Source organism: Pelophylax lessonae, assembly GCF_965119305.1.
Source record: "Pelophylax lessonae genome assembly, chromosome: 10".
Taxonomy (NCBI): domain Eukaryota; kingdom Metazoa; phylum Chordata; class Amphibia; order Anura; family Ranidae; genus Pelophylax; species Pelophylax lessonae.
The window spans coordinates 44,068,639-44,088,646 of NC_138777.1; the positions used below are offsets into that span (position 1 = coordinate 44,068,639).

Sequence of the window (20,008 nt, forward strand, 5' to 3'; positions counted from 1 at the left end):
AAAATATAAGTGTGGGGCAATGCATGGGAATGAAGCATTTAGGACTTTCATGCTACATTATAGATGAACAATGTACAAAATCAAAACATTTTTTAAGAACAAATACAGCTTAAAAATCCCCCTTTGAGCATAGGGGATACACCTTTGAACATGACATTCTAACAAAGGCCCAAGCTAGGGTGTAACAGTACAAGCAACATCACACTCTCTCATTGAGACATTGCATACTGAGCGGGGTATCCACCAAAACGGGGGCCTTCAATCAATAAATTTCCAATCTCTTAACTTGAAATCTACATGTTTCATGGAAGAACCGCTTCTTCAGGAGTGATATTGATAAGAGGTGTAATCTAAAAAATTAAAAATAATAATATACACATAAATGGAACATGGCATTACATATACCACAAAATATCAGCAAAATTCACGAGATTCACACTCGCCTGGGAGACAGTCACCTGATGTATAGCTTCCTCCGGTGCATACAGTGGCCTATGGTGGATACGGCTCCACTCGGGAATCATTTCTAGCTTGTTGTGAATCTCATTGATATTTTGTGGTATATGTAATGCCATGTTCTATTTATGTGTATAATATTATATTTCATTTTTTAGATCACACCTCTTATCAATATCACTCTTGAAGAAGTGGTTCTCCCACGTAATATGTAAAGTTCAAGCTAAGAGATTGGAAATTTATTGATTGAGGGCCCCCATCTTGGTGGATACCCCGCTCAGTATCCAATGTCTTAATGAGAGAGTGTGATCTTGCTTGTACTGTTATGCCCTAGCTTAGGCCTTTGTTCTAATGTCATGTTCAAAGGTGAATCCCCTATGCTCCAAAGGGGATTTTTAAGCTGTTTTTGTTATAATAATTTTTTTAGAATTTGTTTAAAAAAAATTTAGATTTTGTACATTGTCATCTATAACGTAACATGAAAGTCCTAAATGCGTCATTCCCATGCATTGCCCCACATTTGCTATTATAGGAAGTAGGTACATTATTTTTGGTACTTGCGTAGCACATACTTTATATTATATATTCCAGGAAGCTATATCTTCCTGCCTAGGTTTCAGATCTTAACAGTGAAGCTTGTGCTGGAGCCTGCGGAGGTTTGGTTTCCCTAGTTGTCGTTTTCACTGCTGCAAACAACTAAATCTACATCTGCTTTCAGTTTAGCTCTAAGTGCACCAGACTGGCAGCCTGTACCAATCAAAACTAATTATAATAACACAAGGCAACAAGCACACCAACACATGAAAATAAATTGCATTCGTAGGATTATTCAATTTTCCCAGAAAAAGCGCACCCAAATCAGGTAGTGTGACAAAATAATCAATTATTGATTTGAAGTTCACTGTGAACTTCATTTAAAGTGTATGTTACACCAACATTTCATGTTCCTGATATGTGTCTGATACCGTGTACTTAAAAAGTATCCTGTTCTCTCTGCATTGCTTCCTTTCTGTGAAAAACCTGGTGAGCCTGCCAGTCCCTCTGGTTTCCTATTTCACACTGACCACACCAGGCATGAGAGCACATGCGTCTTAGTGTGGTTAGTTTTTTGGTTGAGCTGGGATCGCCAAGACTTGTGTAGACACCCGTGTCTGTGTGTCGTCGTCCCCCGGGGAAATTTAGTTTAAGGTATTTTCTTTGCCTCCTGCTGACACGCCCCCTGCAATCTCCACTCCCACCCCTCAAAGCCCCTTATGCAGCTGAGAACAGAGGTCAGTAGTTGCTGGAAGGGATCTACTATTGAGGAAGGGGTCTATTGTTGCTTGTGTGTCTATTGATACTGGCTTCTGGGAGATCTGTTGTTACTGCTGGGGCTCTGTTGTTGCTGGGGTGGTATTTTGTTGTCCAAAAAGGGTCCATTGTTGCTAAGAGAATCTATTGTTGTTTAGGAGGGGGGTCTGTTGCTGTTTGCTACTGGAGATCTAGTTTACTTTATCGTTGATATCTATATTGAGCCAGGCAACGCACTGGCACCTTTGCCGCCATTGTGCGATGTGCTGGGTGTTCAGTGTGACCCTGTGCCTTTAAGGAGGGGTGGGCTCCCTCTAGTCACCTGTCCTCCATCTATGCCATTAAATGCATGTGCTCTCATTGTAGAGACTCTTTAAATTGTATAGATTTAGGGACTGCAGATTACAGGGTGCCTTGCCGCGGCCTGAAGCTTACGCATGTATTTGCAAATGTGTGCAACCAAACCCCTGTTTTTAACGCATACTGTTAGACAGTGCAATTCGGTTGGTCACTGGCTGGTTGGTAAGTTGTGGCTGGAAATCTCTTCGTTTTTCTAGATCTATTTTACTGCTTTTTTTTTGTTATCAGTACCAAATTCTATACAAATTTACTTAGCACCACAAAATGATACTTGCCTCTGTATTCTCTAAAAGGGTGGTACTGGGGGGTGGGTAGGAGGTAGAACCAAGGGAAGATGCTTGGAGGTGGGTAGAGGATGGAGACAAGACAAGAAGAGACCCAGAAGGGGGGAGTTCCTGTACCTAATCTCTGAAAAAAGCCCAAACTAAGGATGGGCTGGGGGGGGGGGGTTGCAACTGAGGACTCTGTTGTAAAGTGAGGGGACTAAAGACTCTGATGCGGGGAAGGGGAAATTGAGGACTCTGATATGAAAGGTGGGGACTAAGAACTCTAATGTGGAAGGGGGTGGGGGAAAGTGACGACCCTGATGTGAAAGAGGCTGGGGACCCTGTTGTGAAAGGTGTAGGGAAATGGGGATTCAAATATGAATGGGGAGAAACTGTGGAAGGGGTATTCTGATGTGACGGGGACCCCATTTTATACTGGGGTGCCCTGAGATTTTGCATTCTTTCAAAGGGTGCCATAACTGAACAAACACTGCTCTAGACAACCTCCAAAGAAGCCCCCCAATGGTAACCTTGTTTATATCTGCAAGGCAGGTTGCAATGCAAGCTGGGAGGCTGCAGGCCACAGCGTAAGAAACACACCAGTCTTTTATTTTATCATTTTTTTATTTTATTTTTTTGTTGACTGACTACCAAATGATCTACAATAAATGTACAGTATTCTTATAAAAAGAAAAAACAGAGTTGTACTTAAAATAAAAACGAATGAACAATACCACAAATAGCTGATTTGAAGAATAGCAGTTGATGGGCCTTTTAGATTTGGCAATGTCATTAGACCACTTTCCCTCGCCAGCAATGCATTTTTATAATTTGGTTTGTGGACCTCCTAATCCCAGTCTTAAAGTTTGTGGCATGTAAATAATACAGAAGGATTTACAAGTGGAGAGATTTAATGATATGGTTTTGCATGCTTACATATTCAACCAGCATCTGGACCTAATAGAAATGTTTAAACAAAGCAAATCATCCTTCATACTTATTACACAAGGCAATCTATAAAACGCTTGGGGCAGCTGGCCGTATTATCGCTGTGGCCTGGTGCTGATGGGTAATAGACATGTTCAAATCCTGATTGTCTTAGTCACCCTGGCTGAGTTCTACATTAAAGGATAAAATCTGAACTTCCTGTGTTTACATGAGGTTCTTTAAAATAAATAAAATAAAGAAATTGACATTTTCTAAAGGTCAGTCCGCTGAAAACTGGCGTTTTTACATTTTTTGGTAGATGCTGGAAAATTAAATAACCTATCTGTTTTTTATGCTCTATTTCAATGGTGGTGAACCTTCCTAATATTGGCAACCTTAAGTGTGGCCCCTGACATCACTAAAAGGGCACACGTAATATTCAGTGAATGTAATACTACAGAAAGCAGATGCATTACAGGAGATATATAAAAACAGGAATGCTACAAAAGGTGGTCAGATACTACAGGAATTGTACAAGAGGTGGTCAGATACTACAGGAATTGTACAAGAGGTGGTCAGATACTACAGGAATTGTACAAGAGGTGCTAAGATACTACACAAATTGTACAATTGGTGGTCAGAAACTACAGGAAAGGTACAAGTGATGGCCAGAGACTACAGGAATGCTACAAGGGGGTGGCCAGGGACTATAGGAATGTCCAAGAGACAGTCAGAGATTACAGAGATGCTACAAGTGGTGGTCAGAGACTGCAGAAATGCTACAAGGGATGGTAAGACTACAGGAATGCTACAAGCGGTGATCAAAGACTACATAAATGCTACAAGAGATGGTCAAAGACTAAAGGACTGCTAGGAGAGAAGAGTCAGAGACTACAGGAATGCTACATGAGGTGGTCAGATGCTTTAGGAATGTTGCAAGAGATAGAGACTATATGAATGCTGTAAGAGATGTCCAGAGACTAAAGGAATGCTACAAGAGGTGGCCAGAGACTACATGAATGCTACAAGAGGTGGCCAGAGACTACATGAATGCTACAAGAGGTGGCCAGAGACTACATGAATGCTACAAGAGGTGGCCAGAGACTACATGAATGCTACAAGAGGTGGCCAGAGACTACATGAATGCTCCAAAAGGTGGTCAGAGACTACAAGAATGCTGCAAGAGGTGGCCAGAGACTACATGAATGCTGCAAAAGGTGGTCAGAGACTACAGGAATGCTACAAGAGGTGTCCGGATACTACCGGAATGCTTAAAGAAATGGTCAGATAATACAGGAATCCTGCAAGAGATGGTCAGAGACTACAGGAATGCTACAGAGGTGGTCAGAAACCATAGGAATGCAGCAAGAGGTGGCCGTAGACTACAGGAATGCTACAAGAGGTGGCCAGAGACTACATGAATGCTGCAAGAGATGGTCAGAGACTACAGGAATTCTATAAGAGGTGGTCGGATACTGCAGGAATGCTATAGAGGTGGTCGGATACTGCAGGAATGCTATAGAGGTGGTCGGATACTACAGGAATGCTATAGAGCTTGTCAGAAACCATAAGAATACAGCAACATGATGCTGGAGACTACAGGAATGCTACAACAGATGGTCAGAGACTACAGGAATGCTACAACAGATGGCTACAGGAATGCTACAAAAGGTGGCAAGAGACTACATGAATGCTGCAAGAGATGGTCAGAGACTGCAGGAATGCTACAAGAGATGGTCAGAGACTATAGTAATGCTACAAGAGGTGTTCAGATAGTACAGGAATGCTATAGAGGTGGTCAGAAACCATAGGAATGAGCAAGAGGAGGTCGGAGTTTACAGGAATGCTACAAGAGATGGTCAGAGACTACAGGAATGCTACAAGAGATGGTCAGAAACTACAGGAATGCTAAAGAGGTGGTCAGAAAGCTTAGGAATGCAGCAAGAGGTGGCTGGAGACTACAGGAATGATACATGGGGTGTCCACAGACTGCGTGCGTGCTATAAAAGTTGTTGGAGACTGTACTATGCTTTAGGAGACATTCATAGAAAATACTTGACTTCTAGAGATCGTTGTTATTACAGCCTCTTTACAAATGAATGCTTTTCCATCTGTTCTCCCTGCAACCCTTACTAGAAATGTTCTTGCACTCCGTTCATTTCTCTCAGCAAGTTTCATATTAAAAGATCAAAGAAAAATAAACTTTAGATGAAAGGGATGGACAGCACAGAAAAAAGTAACATGGTGTGAAAGAAACTAAGGTATTTAACTACAGGAATGCAGGCCTTAATCGGAACTTAAGTAATAAAAACACAGGCTGTTGGTGCAAGGACCCTGATGGCTGCTCAATAAGTGTCAAAGGGCTGCAGGTTGGGCACCAAGGCTCTCTATGAACAAAAGTTTGTAAACACCGAAACCCTTCACAATTATCAATTTTAGCTGTTACCAGTGAAGGGTACGAATAATCCCACACCATGGAAAGACATTTTCTGCAGAGACCCCCATCGCTAGTGGTGTGCTGCAGTACGTTGCAACAAGGGTGAGTAGCAAAGGTGTATTAGGTTGCCATTAAAAATGAATGGCACTACAGTGCACTAATGAACGCACATTGTGTTACCCCAAGTTATATTGCAATGTGCACATCTAACCACAAGATGCCCAGAAGTGTAGAGGCTGTTATAACTGCAAAGAGGTGACCATGGTTTTAGTGCGGATGTCCAATAAGCTTGCAACCCCTGCTACTGCCACTCTCCTTATTGAATTTTTGCTTCACTAAGCGGAGTGGAGATGTGTCAGACCTCTGCAGAGAAACCACTGCTTCCACACAGAGCAAGGGTTGCAGTCTGCAGCATGCAGGCAGGGGACAGGCTTTTTTACACAGGCTGTGGCCTCTTTCTGGAGAAAAGGGACTGTAATGGGCCATACACACTATAAGATTTTCTGAAGACTTTTTCCTTTAGACTTACCAAAACCATATAATATGAGGTCAAACCTAAACACTCAATTTGTATGCAATCTGGCAGGCCCTTGCACTACATAGAAAAGGTAAATCTGAAGGAAATCTAACCACAAAAGTTGGATAGTGTGTATCCAGCTTTAGACTTTGTGCACCTTTTTAAATTGATGCAACCTGGAATGTATTTAATTAATTTTAACTGAAAGCTCAATTAGATTTTAGCATAAACCTTTAACAAAAATGCAGGGTTGGGTGTAGAAACATGTTGCGTGAAAATATGTTAGATTCTGAATAATGTACTTATCAATACAGGCCAGTCACACGATCAGTGCCAAGGCACTTCTCACATGGTCTCTGCCTGTGGAACGGTCTCTGGCGAGGGGCTATAGTTGGCAGCAGAGCTGGACAGTTGATGGCTGTGCCTGAATATCTTTCCTCCAGGGCCATTCAGCAGGGACCATATGACCAGTGCTTCAACATTTGTCATGTGACTATCCTCCGGGGGGGTTCTTAGATTTCTGTTATTACTGGTAACTTTTTTAGCATACTTGCACATTTATATTGATCACACATGCTGCGTTTTAAAATAAACCTTAATTTTTTTAATATATTTTAATTCTTTACTCTCTCTATTTTTAAAGGACAGAAAATGACATCTCAGACTACCAGCCAGGTGAGCATAATAAAATCCCTGTTTATCAGCTGTTTTCTATGTAAGTGATTGGCACAAGGTGTGGTTATCCAGGGCCATTCCTTATACTATTATTATCATAGAACTGACTATGCAGTATTAACCTGTTTATCAATTCTGGGCAAAGGGCATGTTTCTTTGCTTTTTTTTTTTTTTTTTTAAGTGTAAATGTTTAATTTGTGCATATTCAATTTGTCATTTTTCTCTTATAGATGAAGCTTTACTGGAATCTGCAAAAAATGATGATTTTGAAAAGGTATGCAGTTGCTACTGTCAATGCTAGCCCCTGCGTGGGTGGAACGTTAGTATGTTAAACACTTGGTGAAATTAATAAAAATTATTGTAACAGAAAAGGTATGAAGTACATTTAACCGCTGCAAATATTTGCTAGCGACCTTCCATTATAGTAAATAGGGCCGACAGCGGCTCAGAGCTACAGCAGGAATCTGTAAATCACTGGTGTAAATGTAGCCTTAAGTGCTTCTAAAGCCTAAACATATTTTACCTTAAGGCATTCCCTGCATAAAGGTAAAAAATGTTTGGGTAATAATATCGCCCCCTCACACCCCTTTTTCTTACCTGAGCCTTCACTTGATCCAGCTCTGTGCTGGTCTTTAGCGGCTCACCCCATTGGCTCCTGCTACTGTTAGTCAAATCCTGAGAGGAAACGGTGGGGGGCGGGTTTGAGCCACGCTGTCTGTGTCAATGGACGTAGGCAGCACAGCTCAGAATCGAGCCTGTGGGTGTGCCACCGTAGGAGCGGCTTCCTATGGTGGCACACTAAGAAGAGGACGTGCCAGGAATGCTGGCAGAGGACCCCAGAAGAGGATGATCAGGGCCGTTCTGCACAGAGCAGGTAAGTATAACATATTTGTTATTAAAACAAAATTTTACTTTACAATCACTTTAAAGTGGAACTAAACTTTAAAGTCGAACTAATAAAAAACTGTGGTGGGGCCAGCTCTTTGTTCCAGAAGAGACATGCTATGTCCTTTCTGCTGTAACAAACGCCTGCTTGCAATCTTCTATTGAGTGTATTGTGAGATGTGCAGCTCAGTGTGCTTTCCCTGCACACTCTGGCTATGCCGGACTGACTGACTTCCCTGCGCATGCACAGGATGACCTCATTCCCCTACCGGCCAATTAAGAGACCAAAAACCCTGCACCCAAAAGTATCCAGAAAGAAGATGACAGTGTCTATCGAGGGTTGTAACTTCTGCATTCCTGGAAGGTAGAGGTGAGTATTTTTGAGGGTTTAGTTCAGCTTTAGGATGGCCACATACTATGCAAATTGGCCCTGCTCCATTCGCAAAAGAAAATCGACTCATTTTTGTCAAACGAGGCTGCTGTAAAATTTTCAGCCAAATAGGCTATCACTTGGTCTAAAACAAGATATGTAATGAAAACCAGTTATTTTTAAAAAAAGTGATCAGCATGTTAAGGAGGAACCAAGAAAGCCAAAATATAGGCAATTTAAATGTCAGCTTTAATGATTGTCAAAACATGTTTTTATTTTTTAACCTCCTCTGTCCTGTATTTCCCATAGTTCCGGCAGGCTCATCGCGCTGGGGGTAACTTAGCACAGCGAGACACTGATGGCTGCACACTATTACATCACGCTGTCAATGTTAGAAGTAAGGAGATTGTCAAGTACCTCATTGAACACGGTAAGTTGTTGCAGAATTCAGATCATGATTTTTAATAGCCAGCCTCAACTAAATCCTCACCACACACATTACAGCTGTACAATGTCTTTTAGAAATACTAACAACTACTTAGTATAAGAGTCTGCCTGACTGCATACAAATCATCTGGATAGTTTAGATCAGGCATGTCCAACCTGCGGCCCGGGGGCCGAATGCTGCTCGGAACCGCAGGCAATGCGGCCCACTGCCCCCTGACATTTTTATTTATTTTTTTGCTGGGGAGGAAGGAAGTCGAGTTGAGGGCATGGCCACAGAGGCAGCCTTGGAGGGGATCATCCACTAGTTGTGTAAAATTAGTGCTGGGGGGTGGCGTGGCAGCACGGGAAGGGTTATTACTTATATACTTTAACTAATAGTATATATTTTATATGCGGCCCGAGAAAATTTCTCTACACTCAATGTGGCTCAGAGAAGTCAAAAGGTTGGACACCCATGGTTTAGATAGATCCACATATTAAATAAATTGGAGAATCTAAAGGGGATTGTAAAAGGTTGTACAGTCAGATTGTAATGGATGGTGAACTTTAGCCAAACGAGTGTTCAGCTTTAAATTGCCCTTTTTTGTAGCGCTTGATTCATGACCATACTAGACTTTCATCGGTCAAATTCGCACAATGTATGGCCAGCTTGGATGATTTACTAACCTCTACATTTAAAGTGTATGTAATGCCAAAAGGGGAATTGGGGATAGAATTGTTGAGACTCTTATCAGGCTGTCTATGTCCCAGTGGTTAAAAGATCTTTCACTTCCTGTCCCAAAAACACAGCAGGAAGTAAGAAGAGATCTCTTCAAAGTGAGGCGATATTCTCTTTTAGGCTAGCCATGGACACTTCAAATTTCAGCTGATTTCTGCTGAAATTCCAGCTGTGGTTGGCCCTGCAAGCACCACCCAGCTCAACAACAGTCAATATGAAAATCAACTGAGCCAGGTGGAAAATTATCAACCAAACAGTGACTGTATTTTACTAGGTGGACTTGAAGAGGAAAAATAATGTATATCAGAGATGGTTAACTTTTTTCATATGGGGGGGGGCCTCAAATGCACCCCTCAATATCACTAAAAGGCTGCACAAAATATTCAGTAAATATTCAGTGCCAGAGACAGCAGACACACAACAGGATATAACCACAGACTGTGGGCATGATAAAAAGAGGGGGTCATTGATGAGGTGCATAATACAGATGATGGTCAGAGACTGCAGACATTATACAGGAGATGGTCAGAGACTACAGACATTATACAGGAGAGTGTCAATGACTGCAGACATTATACAGGAGATGGTCAGAGACTGCAGACATTATACAGGAGAGCGTCAGAGACTGTAGACATTATACAGGAGAGGGTCAGAGACTACAGACATTATACAGGGGAGGCTCAATGACTGCAGACATTATACAGGAGATGGTCTGAGACTGCAGACATTATACAAGAGATGGTCAGAGACTGCAGACATTATACAGGAGATGGTTAGAGACTGCAGACATTATACAGGAGATGGTCAGAAACTGCAGACATTATACAGGAGATGGTTAGAGACTGCAGACATGATACAGGAGATGATTAGAGACTGCAGACATTATACAGGAGATGGTTAGAGACTGCAGACATTATACAGGAGATGGTCAGGGAGTGCAGAAATTATACAGGAGATGGTCAGAGACTGCAGACATTATACAGGAGATGGTTAGAGACTGCAGACATTATACAGGAGATGGTCAGGGAGTGCAGAAATTATACAGGAGATGGTCAGAGACTGCAGACATTATACAGGAGATGGTTAGAGACTGCAGACATTATACAGGAGATGGTCAGGGAGTGCAGAAATTATACAGGAGATGGTCAGAGACTGCAGACATTATACAGGAGATGGTTAGAGACTGCAGACATTATACAGGAGATGGTCAGAGACTGCAGACATTATACAGGAGATGGTCAGAAACTGCAGACATTATACAGGAGATGGTCAGAGACTGCAGACATTATACAGGAGATGGCCAGAGACTGCAGACATTATACAGGAGATGGCCAGAGACTGCAGACATTATACAGGAGATGGTCAGAGACTGCAGACATTATACAGGAAACGGTTAGAGACTGCAGACATTATACAGGAGATGGTCAGAGACTACAGACATTATACAGGAGAGTGTCAATGACTGCAGACATTATATAGGAGATGGTCAGAGACTGCAGACATTATACAGGAGAGCGTCAGAGACTGTAGACATTATACAGGAGAGGGTCAGAGACTACAGACATTATACAGGGGAGGCTCAATGACTGCAGACATTATACAGGAGATGGTCTGAGACTGCAGACATTATACAGGAGATGGTCAGAGACTGCAGACATTATACAGGAGATGGTTAGAGACTGCAGACATTATACAGGAGATGGTCAGAAACTGCAGACATTATACAGGAGATGGTTAGAGACTGCAGACATGATACAGGAGATGGTCAGGGAGTGCAGAAATTATACAGGAGATGGTCAGAGACTGCAGACATTATACAGGAGATGGTTAGAGACTGCAGACATTATACAGGAGATGGTCAGGGAGTGCAGAAATTATACAGGAGATGGTCAGAGACTGCAGACATTATACAGGAGATGGTTAGAGACTGCAGACATTATACAGGAGATGGTCAGGGAGTGCAGAAATTATACAGGAGATGGTCAGAGACTGCAGACATTATACAGGAGATGGTTAGAGACTGCAGACATTATACAGGAGATGGTCAGAGACTGCAGACATTATACAGGAGATGGTCAGAAACTGCAGACATTATACAGGAGATGGTCAGAGACTGCAGACATTATACAGGAGATGGCCAGAGACTGCAGACATTATACAGGAGATGGTCAGAGACTGCAGACATTATACAGGAAACGGTTAGAGACTGCAGACATTATACAGGAGATGGTCAGAGACTGCAGACATTATACAGGAGATGGTCAGAAACTGCAGACATTATACAGGAGATGGTCAGAGACTGCAGACATTATACAGGAGATGGCCAGAGACTGCAGACATTATACAGGAGATGGTCAGAGACTGCAGACATTATACAGGAAACGGTTAGAGACTGCAGACATTATATAGGAGATGGTCAGAGACTGCAGACATTATACATGAGATGGTCAGAGACTGCAGACATTATACAGGAGATGGTCAGAGACTGCAGACATTATACAGGAGATGGTCAGAGACTGCAGACATTATACAGGAGATGGTCAGAGACTGCAGACAATATACAGGAGATGGTCAGAGACTGCAGACAATATACAGGAGATGGTCAGAGACTGCAGACATACAGGAGATGGTCAGAGACTGCAGACATATACAGGAGATGATCAGAGACTGCAGACATTATACAGGAAATGGTTAGAGACTGCAGACATTATACAGGAGATGGTCAGAGACTGCAGACATTATACAGGAGATGGTCAGAGACTGCAGACATTATACAGGAGATGGTCAGAGACTGCAGACATTATACAGGAGATGGTCAGAGACTGCAGACATTATACAGGAGATGGTTAGAGACTGCAGACATTATACAGGAGATGGTTAGAGACTGCAGACATTATACAGGAGATGGTCAGAGACTGCAGACATTATACAGGAGATGGTTAGAGACTGCAGACATTATACAGGAGATGGTCAGAGACTGCAGACATACAGGAGATGGTCAGAGACTGCAGACATTATACAGGAGATGGTCAGAGACTGCAGACATGCTGTGGGAGACACTGAGATTGGGAACATACTATAGTAGTTGTTGGAGACTGGAGACACACTTGGGTTCTAACTCTTGCACAGTGTATCCAAATTATTTTGGCATTACACGCACTAATATATATTAACAAAAATATAGAAAGTTGTATCAACAACAATGCAAAATCACTTAGTAACCAGTGCAATCAGAACAGTTTACTCACTGAAAAAATATACTCTTAATTTTTGCCTTTTACACTCCAAATGTCTCATATCATTTTTTTGTCTCACTGTTTTTTTTTTTTATCCAGCTCCGTCTGAAATCCTGGATGTTGCAGAGCTCAAGAAGTAAGTTGGACTGAGCGGCTGCCAAAAATCACTCCGTGGGCTGTTTGCTGAGTCATGGGTGTTAAAGAGACATTAATGTCAAGAAAGGCTTAAAGGAGGATTTTTATTCCTAAAGCAATGAAAGTTAATTGCCTCTAAAAGGGTATTTTCTGTGACATCAGCATAGCTTTTGAGGTTTTCACCTCTAGGTATACATCAGCCGTGGAACATCTGTCACCAGGACAATGGAAGAATTATGTTGTTAAAATGCAGCCAATCAGTTCAATCCACCCAAAACCAGTATTTTACTTTTTTCTTTTTTTTTTTTGGTAGATTCTGAACAATAGTCACCTAATTTATTTTTAAAGCTGAACTCCATGCAGATATAAGAAAGACATACATTCAGCTCTGTATTCAATATTCTATAATGAAATGTATTTTCTTTAACTACCTGGATGTGACTTGGTATCAGCCCCTACAGTTCCTTTATAGCAGAGCTCAGAGTGGGGTAGAAGAAGAGGCACTGGTAACCAGTCAGGCATGCTGCAGTATAAGAGACATGCTGATAGAAGGAGAATGCAAAGTGACAGAGAGATGACTTTATCAGTGTTCTGCTTCTCCTTTTACTGTCCACACACAGGGTGGGGATGTGGAGGAGACCGATAAGTGTTACTGGAACACGGAAAAGAAATATTAGGTCCCCTCCATTCCCAGACAGGACTTTGCTGTGTGACAGAGTTGTGTAGGGAGCTGTTTTCACATTTCTGTTCTTCAAGTTCTAAGATTTACACAATACTGCTGCACAGCCAGCTGAATGACACCTCTTTCTCTATTACAGTTTTTGACTATAAAAGGAATAAAATGGTGTCCTCTCTACATTCACAACCTGCTTACCAGTGAAACACTGATTAGGTCATCCCTCTGCTCTCTCACCCTACCAGCATGTTTGTTGTCAGCAGATTTGCATGCAGCATACCTGATTGACTCTCATTCTGAATATTGCTGTATAGTAAATTGCAAGAGATTGATAAAGAAAAGTTCAGGTACCTAAACTAGTTGAATAAACATGTGCAGTATTTGATTAATAATGAACACAGAGATGTACTAATTTGTGTCTTTTATATCTGTCTGGAATTCAGTTTTGAAGTAGAATTCTGTAATAAACCTAGCTGGTCCTAAACATGGCCCCTCCTAACATCTATGTTGACTAACCTGTGTAAAAAGATGGATATTCTTGCCTATTGTCAGCTTGGTCCACTCTGGTCTTGTGCTACGGCTCCCCTGTGTCAGCCAGTGGTGGCTGCAGGGGAGCGAAGACAAAAGCTGGGACATGGGAGCCTATCGGCGACATCACCGCTTCCAGGCAATCCCAGATCTTGTCAAACCCTCTCTCCTCTGCCCCTGCAGCTGCAGTTGGCTGACACAGGGGATGAGCGGGCTGAAAATACATAGGTATATAAATCTATTAACACAGGTTAGTTAGAAGGGAGAAAGGGACATTTAAGCCCCGTACACACGTACCGATTGTCGGCCGTAAATATTCGGCCAACGACCGATCGGCCGATTGTAGGCTTGTTAGTATGATGCTTCCGACAGCCGACAGCGCATTTTCGGCCGAACAGAATCTGTCGTGCAATTTTTGTTGTCCGTCACCAGAACGGCCGATTGTTCGCCAGTCAGTACAGATTTCAGCTGACAGACAGCAGATTAGCAAGACTGGGCATGCTCAGAAAAGAAAAAAAGACAAGGAAAGTTAACCATCACATGACATCACTTCTGCAGTCGGCTGTTGTTGGCCGACAAAATTCGTGTGCAGTCTTTTGCAGTTTTCAACAGACACGACAGCCCTGGACAAAAGACGGCCGATCGTTCGGCCGACGATCAGTACGTGTGTACGGGGCTTTAGTTAGGTTGTGGCTGAAATTCTACTTTAGGCCCCTTTCACACATACGGTCCTTTCAGTTCATCAGTTCAGTCGTCAAAATGTATCAGTTTTTCATCCTTTTGTTCATCCGTTTTCCATCCGTTTTTTTCATCAGTTTTTTTCATCCATTTTTCATCCGTTTTTTCTTATATCCACTACCAATGCAAAAACGGACCGTTTACATCCGTTTTTCGTCCAATTCGTTTTTTTTGACGGATGAAAAATAGGGCATTCATCCTTTACAAAAAATGGACATTGACGGAAGCGCAAAAATAGAAAAAATAGAAAAAATTTCCGCGCTAATATGATAAATAATTAGTAGATGTATGTCAGCAGCCAACACAAAATCAACCAACAGTGACTCAAAAATAACAGTAAACCATAAAAGTGTAGCGCTAAAAATATTGATGATCAAAAATTGAAAAATAGTGTCCAAATAAATGGAAGAAAACCACTAATCACAATAATGTTTGTAATAGAGAAAAAAGTGTCCAAGTGAATAAGTCCCAATATAAATGATATAAAATGAAATCATGAATCCACGTGCACAATGTTGCAAGAAGTGATTCAGCCCGTGACGCCCAGGGTATGAGAAGGAAGGGAACACCTCGGTGGTGGGATATATTAAGCAGCTTACCAGATTTCCGTGGCTGTTCAACTTAATGAACCAGCCTCTCCCAGCTAGTAATCAAGACCGTTGACGATCCGGTGTTCAAGGGATGCTTAATTGATGCAAATAAACCACTTCTCAAGAAACATATAACGGATCAGTGCAGGATTCGTACTCCTCAGTATTTTTCACCAAACATAAATGAATATGTGGGAAGAAAAGAAAGCGAAGCCCATAGCGTAATCCCATTTAAAAACAGTATTCCATTTTATTAAAAAATATTACTCACAATATCTCAAGAACAAACAGGCTTGTCAAATCATTAAACCTGGGGATGAAGATGCGGCGTCCCGCGAATAATCCCACGTGGCAAAGGATGATGGAGGCCGGCTATTTTCCAGGGGGCGTGTGGATGTTGCGTCTGGAGTCGCCAACGTTTCGTCTCAATAGACTTCGTCTGACGGAAGCGGATGAAAATGGATGTTAACGGATGATCATTCGTTGTCATCCGTTTTTTACATAGAGATGCATTGATGTCCATTTTTCATCCGTCAACGGATGGATGAAAAACGGACAAACGGACAGCATGTGTGAAAGGGGCCTTAATCTCTAGGGGACTGTGGTGGTGAAAACTCTACACCTAAGTTATCCAATCTACACACCTGCTATGCCTTTTAAATGGGGTCATATTTCCCTGTATGCTTTTTTGCTACCATGGAGAACACAGCAGGGTGGGAGAACTTATTTTGTACCAAGAGGAGTGAGATTCCAAAGTTGGTTGGAAGGACCAATGAAAGGAAATATTGGTGTTGAAAGTCTAAAGCAGTAAAAAAAAACTATGGTTAATTTCTGACTTTGCTTACATTTTTGGGTAGACTTATCATTTTAAAGGCTGTTTCTACTTTTCTGGCAAACTAATTACATTTGTAATTAATTAAGGGAAAAATTGCAAAGCACCAGCTCTGTTACGTTATGGAGGGGTTCGAGTCACATGCTCCCCCATACCGAGAACGACTGGGTATTTTATGTCGCTTCCCTAGGCTACCAGAGTGGTCAATGGGCGGTAAATTCTATATAGCCAAAGCAGTGGACACCTTACTATTATTATTATTATTAATAAGGATTTCTATAGCGCCAGCAGCGCTTTACAATATTAGAGGGAGACAGTACATATACAATACAATAAAATACAAGAGGACCTTGTATTGCACCTACACTAGGTGGCCAAAAGCCTCCAAATGATTGAGTTCAGGTGTTTCCAGTGAGGGACATTGGTAATGCTAAAGCATGCAAGGATAAGTTCACTTTTTAAAAAAAAAATAATAAATGCACATTTTATTGCAGGTAAAAAAAAAAAATGTGCATTTATTATTTTTAGTTGCAGGAGCCTGGAAAGCAGGTCACTGATGCCATGCAGGTCTCCTGCACACTGTCAGTGTATCAGCTTACCCGTACATCCGGTACTCCTTGACAGGCTCCACCGTGCTCTGGTAGTTCATTGAGAACTACAAGCTGACAGCCACTAAGGATGTCGGGGCTTGTAGTTCATTCAGACACATGGAGCTGTGTGTCGAAATGATGCGGCCGTGTGGATGGAGCCCCGCACGGCCGTGCTGTTTTTCAAACAGTTGCAGCTAATACGGGGGAACTTCTCCCCGTAATGCTGCCACAGGGAGATGGGCAGCAGGTGGCCACTGCAGCACTGGTAACATGTTACATGTTCCACCCTAAAATCGGGTGGAACATGTAACATGTTCCCAAAGCTGAACTTATACTTTATGAAATTGTGCACCTCCAACCTTGTGGTGACAGTTTGGGGAAAGGTCTTTTTTTCTTCCAGCATGACTTTGCCCCTTTGCACAAAGCCACCTTCATAAAGACCTGGTTTAATGAGTCTGGTGTGGAAGAACTAGAGTGTCCTATACAGAGCCCTGATCTTAACCCTACTACACTTCATTGGGCTACATTTAACCACTTAAGCCCCGGAAGATTTTACCCCCTTCCTGACCAGGGGTTTTTTTGCGATTTTTTTACTGCGTGAATTTAACGGACAATTGCGCGGTCGTGCGATGCTGTACCTAAACGAATTTCACGTCCTTTTTTCCCCACAAACAGAGCTTTCTTTTGGTGGTATTTGATCACCTGTGCGATTTTTTTTTTTTTTTTTGATCATGCGCTATAAACAAAAAAAGAGCGTAAATTTCGCAAAAATAACTATTTTTCACTTTTTTTTTTATATGAAATGTAAAAATCTACATTTTTTAACATTTTCGGCAAATTTGTTTTATGCTACATATGTTTGGTAAAAAAAATCGCAAAAAGCGTATTTTGATTGGTTTGCGCAAAAGTTATCGCGTTTACTAACAAAGGGAAAGATTTTTGTAATTTTTGGTGTTTTTTTTTTTAACGAGTAAAGGCGGCAATCTGCGCTTTTTTTTTTTATGCGGTACTACGACATTGCGGCGGACAGATCGGACCCTTGACTGACATTTTTGACACTTTTGGGGGTACCAGTGACATTACTGCAGTAATCAGTGCTATACATATGCACTGTTACTGTAAAAATGACACTGGCAGGGAAGGGGTTAACTGTATTGGACAGGGAGGGGTTAAGTGTGTCCTAGGGGCATGTTTCTAACTGTAGTGGGACAGGTCTCCTATTGTAAAAACAGAGATCAACGGTTCTACATAGTAGAACCGTCTGATCTCCATTTTTACACAGGGGAGAATGACAGGTGGCTTGTTTACATAAGCCGCCCGCCTTTCTCCCGCTCTACCGACGATCGTAGTGTGACCGGCGGACATCGGGTCCGCCGGTCACACGCCCGGACTCCTCTGTGAACGAGCCGAGGCGGGCGCGCGCCTCAGCGGGCGCGCGCTCGCCCGCTATTGGCTCAAAACCCGGTGACAGGCTAGCGACGTAGATCTAAGTCACTCTGCCTGGCCGGGGCTGACCGCCGCAGTAAATATACTGTGCGCAGTCGGCAACCGGTTAAACACCAACTGAAGATCAGGTCTTTTCATCCAACATCAGTACCCGACCTCACAAATGCTCTTATGTCTGAATGGGCACAAAATCCCACAGACACACTCCAAAACCTTGCGAAAAGCCTACCCAGAAGAGCAGAGGCTGTTTTAGCCAAAAAAGGGACAACTGCATGATCATGGTAATGGTTTTCTAATGGGAAGTCCGAAACTCGCAAGCGCATAAAAGTGTGGTTGCCGGAGGTTCACAATTTTTTAACTATAAGTAAGTAAAAGGGTCGGTATTTAGGTGTGTACTTTACGTTTGATACAAAGATGTTGTTTGCTTTAAAAGAAATATGGAACATTGCTTTAAAAAGGTACAGACAGGGTTTCATAGTGCTTTGAACATCATTGTAGCAGGCTTAGATCATAGACCCCACAATTGTCTGCCTCCTAACCATTCTTTTTGTGTTGCAGTGGCGAGACTGGTTTGCACCTTGCGGCATCCTTACGTCAGCGGACCATCTGTCATTATATAGTGGAGGCCGGAGCATCACTCATGAAGACCGATTTACAGGTATGCTTGGGGTGGGGGGAGTTGATGTATAGACATACAGGTGTGGCTGTACTGAGGAATTTGGAGGAGTGGAAAACCAAGGCACAAAATCCTGTCACTCTGGCATTCTTCTACTATTGAAGAGGTTCATTTTCACTTTTTCACATTTTTGGACAGTTGAATTCCCAGTTCAGCATTGTTCACAGTTACATACCGGGAGACATTATTAAATACAAAAAATGGTCCTTTTCCATTTTACTGAAAATACAGTTTAGTATATGACTTCTCTTATAAATAATGACAATATACAGTTGTGGGTTACAATATAACCTGTACTTTGGGAAGAATATGTAAACCCAGGAGCAGTCTCATTTCCATGTAGCTACAGATTTAGTAAATGGCCCAACTATAAGGGATTTAAAAATTGACATTTGCATTTTTTTTTCAGTTCTCCACTTTTTCAATTCATAGTTTGCAGGGTTAGTCCATCCAAAAGTGATCTTTAATTATGAATGGAACCTGATGAGTTCAGCCAGGTTCCAACTTCTTCTAAGTCTTGGATACTCCCAGGATCAGGATGACAGCCCACAAACCTGCACCTTTAAAAAGAGAAGACAAAATTAGTCAGCATTGTCCTTACCACCAGTTAATTGTAAAGGAGAAGTTTGGGGTTTTTTAAAAATAAATTCATACTCCCCTCTATGCTGCAGCATTGGTGTGATGCCGCAACTGTCGCACTTTGGCTCTAATGGTGTGAATACACGATTAGAATATCGCCCGATTATTCGACCACCGACTTTTGAAAAAGTATTTGTCGGTCGAAAACGTTGCCAACATACACGGTCCGAATATCGCCCAACCGTTGCCCGCCGACCATCGAAACAGTGTTCGTCGGTCGAAAAAGTTTTCGGGCATGCGTGATGAGGTTATACAGATTTAAACTGAACGACCTCAACACCAACGTATAGAATATCGTTCTTTCGCAAACTAGACGACAGAAATTTTCGTGTTTTTCAAACAGTATTTTTCGTTCACAATATCGATATCGCTCATTGATGGCTGGGCATTAACGAGTAGAATATCAGCCGATCGCTCGCTGAACGTAAATTTTCGGCCAATTTTCTTATCATGTATTCCAGCCATTAGACTGAGAACTGAGTGATCACATGGCCACTGATTGCTCAGCTATTGGTGTGCTCAGAGCAGGGAGCAGTGACTGTCAGTCACCACTCTCCACTCTGCTCCTCCACTG

The 20,008-nt window shown here is 42.1% G+C and overlaps 1 protein-coding gene across 5 annotated transcripts in view; it reads left to right on the plus strand.

Moving 5' to 3' along the window:
* The window catches only part of DGKZ (diacylglycerol kinase zeta), a 382,126-nt gene that overhangs the window by 352,294 nt on the left and 9,824 nt on the right, over positions 1-20,008 (plus strand). For all 5 annotated transcript variants that reach the window (XM_082269996.1, XM_082269998.1, XM_082269997.1 and 2 more), the window contains 5 exons: positions 6,897-6,928; positions 7,159-7,202; positions 8,493-8,613; positions 12,684-12,720; positions 18,678-18,777. In XM_082269996.1, coding sequence (XP_082126122.1) covers positions 6,897-6,928; positions 7,159-7,202; positions 8,493-8,613; positions 12,684-12,720; positions 18,678-18,777 — 334 coding nt within the window. The remainder of the gene's footprint in view (positions 1-6,896; positions 6,929-7,158; positions 7,203-8,492; positions 8,614-12,683; positions 12,721-18,677; positions 18,778-20,008) is intronic.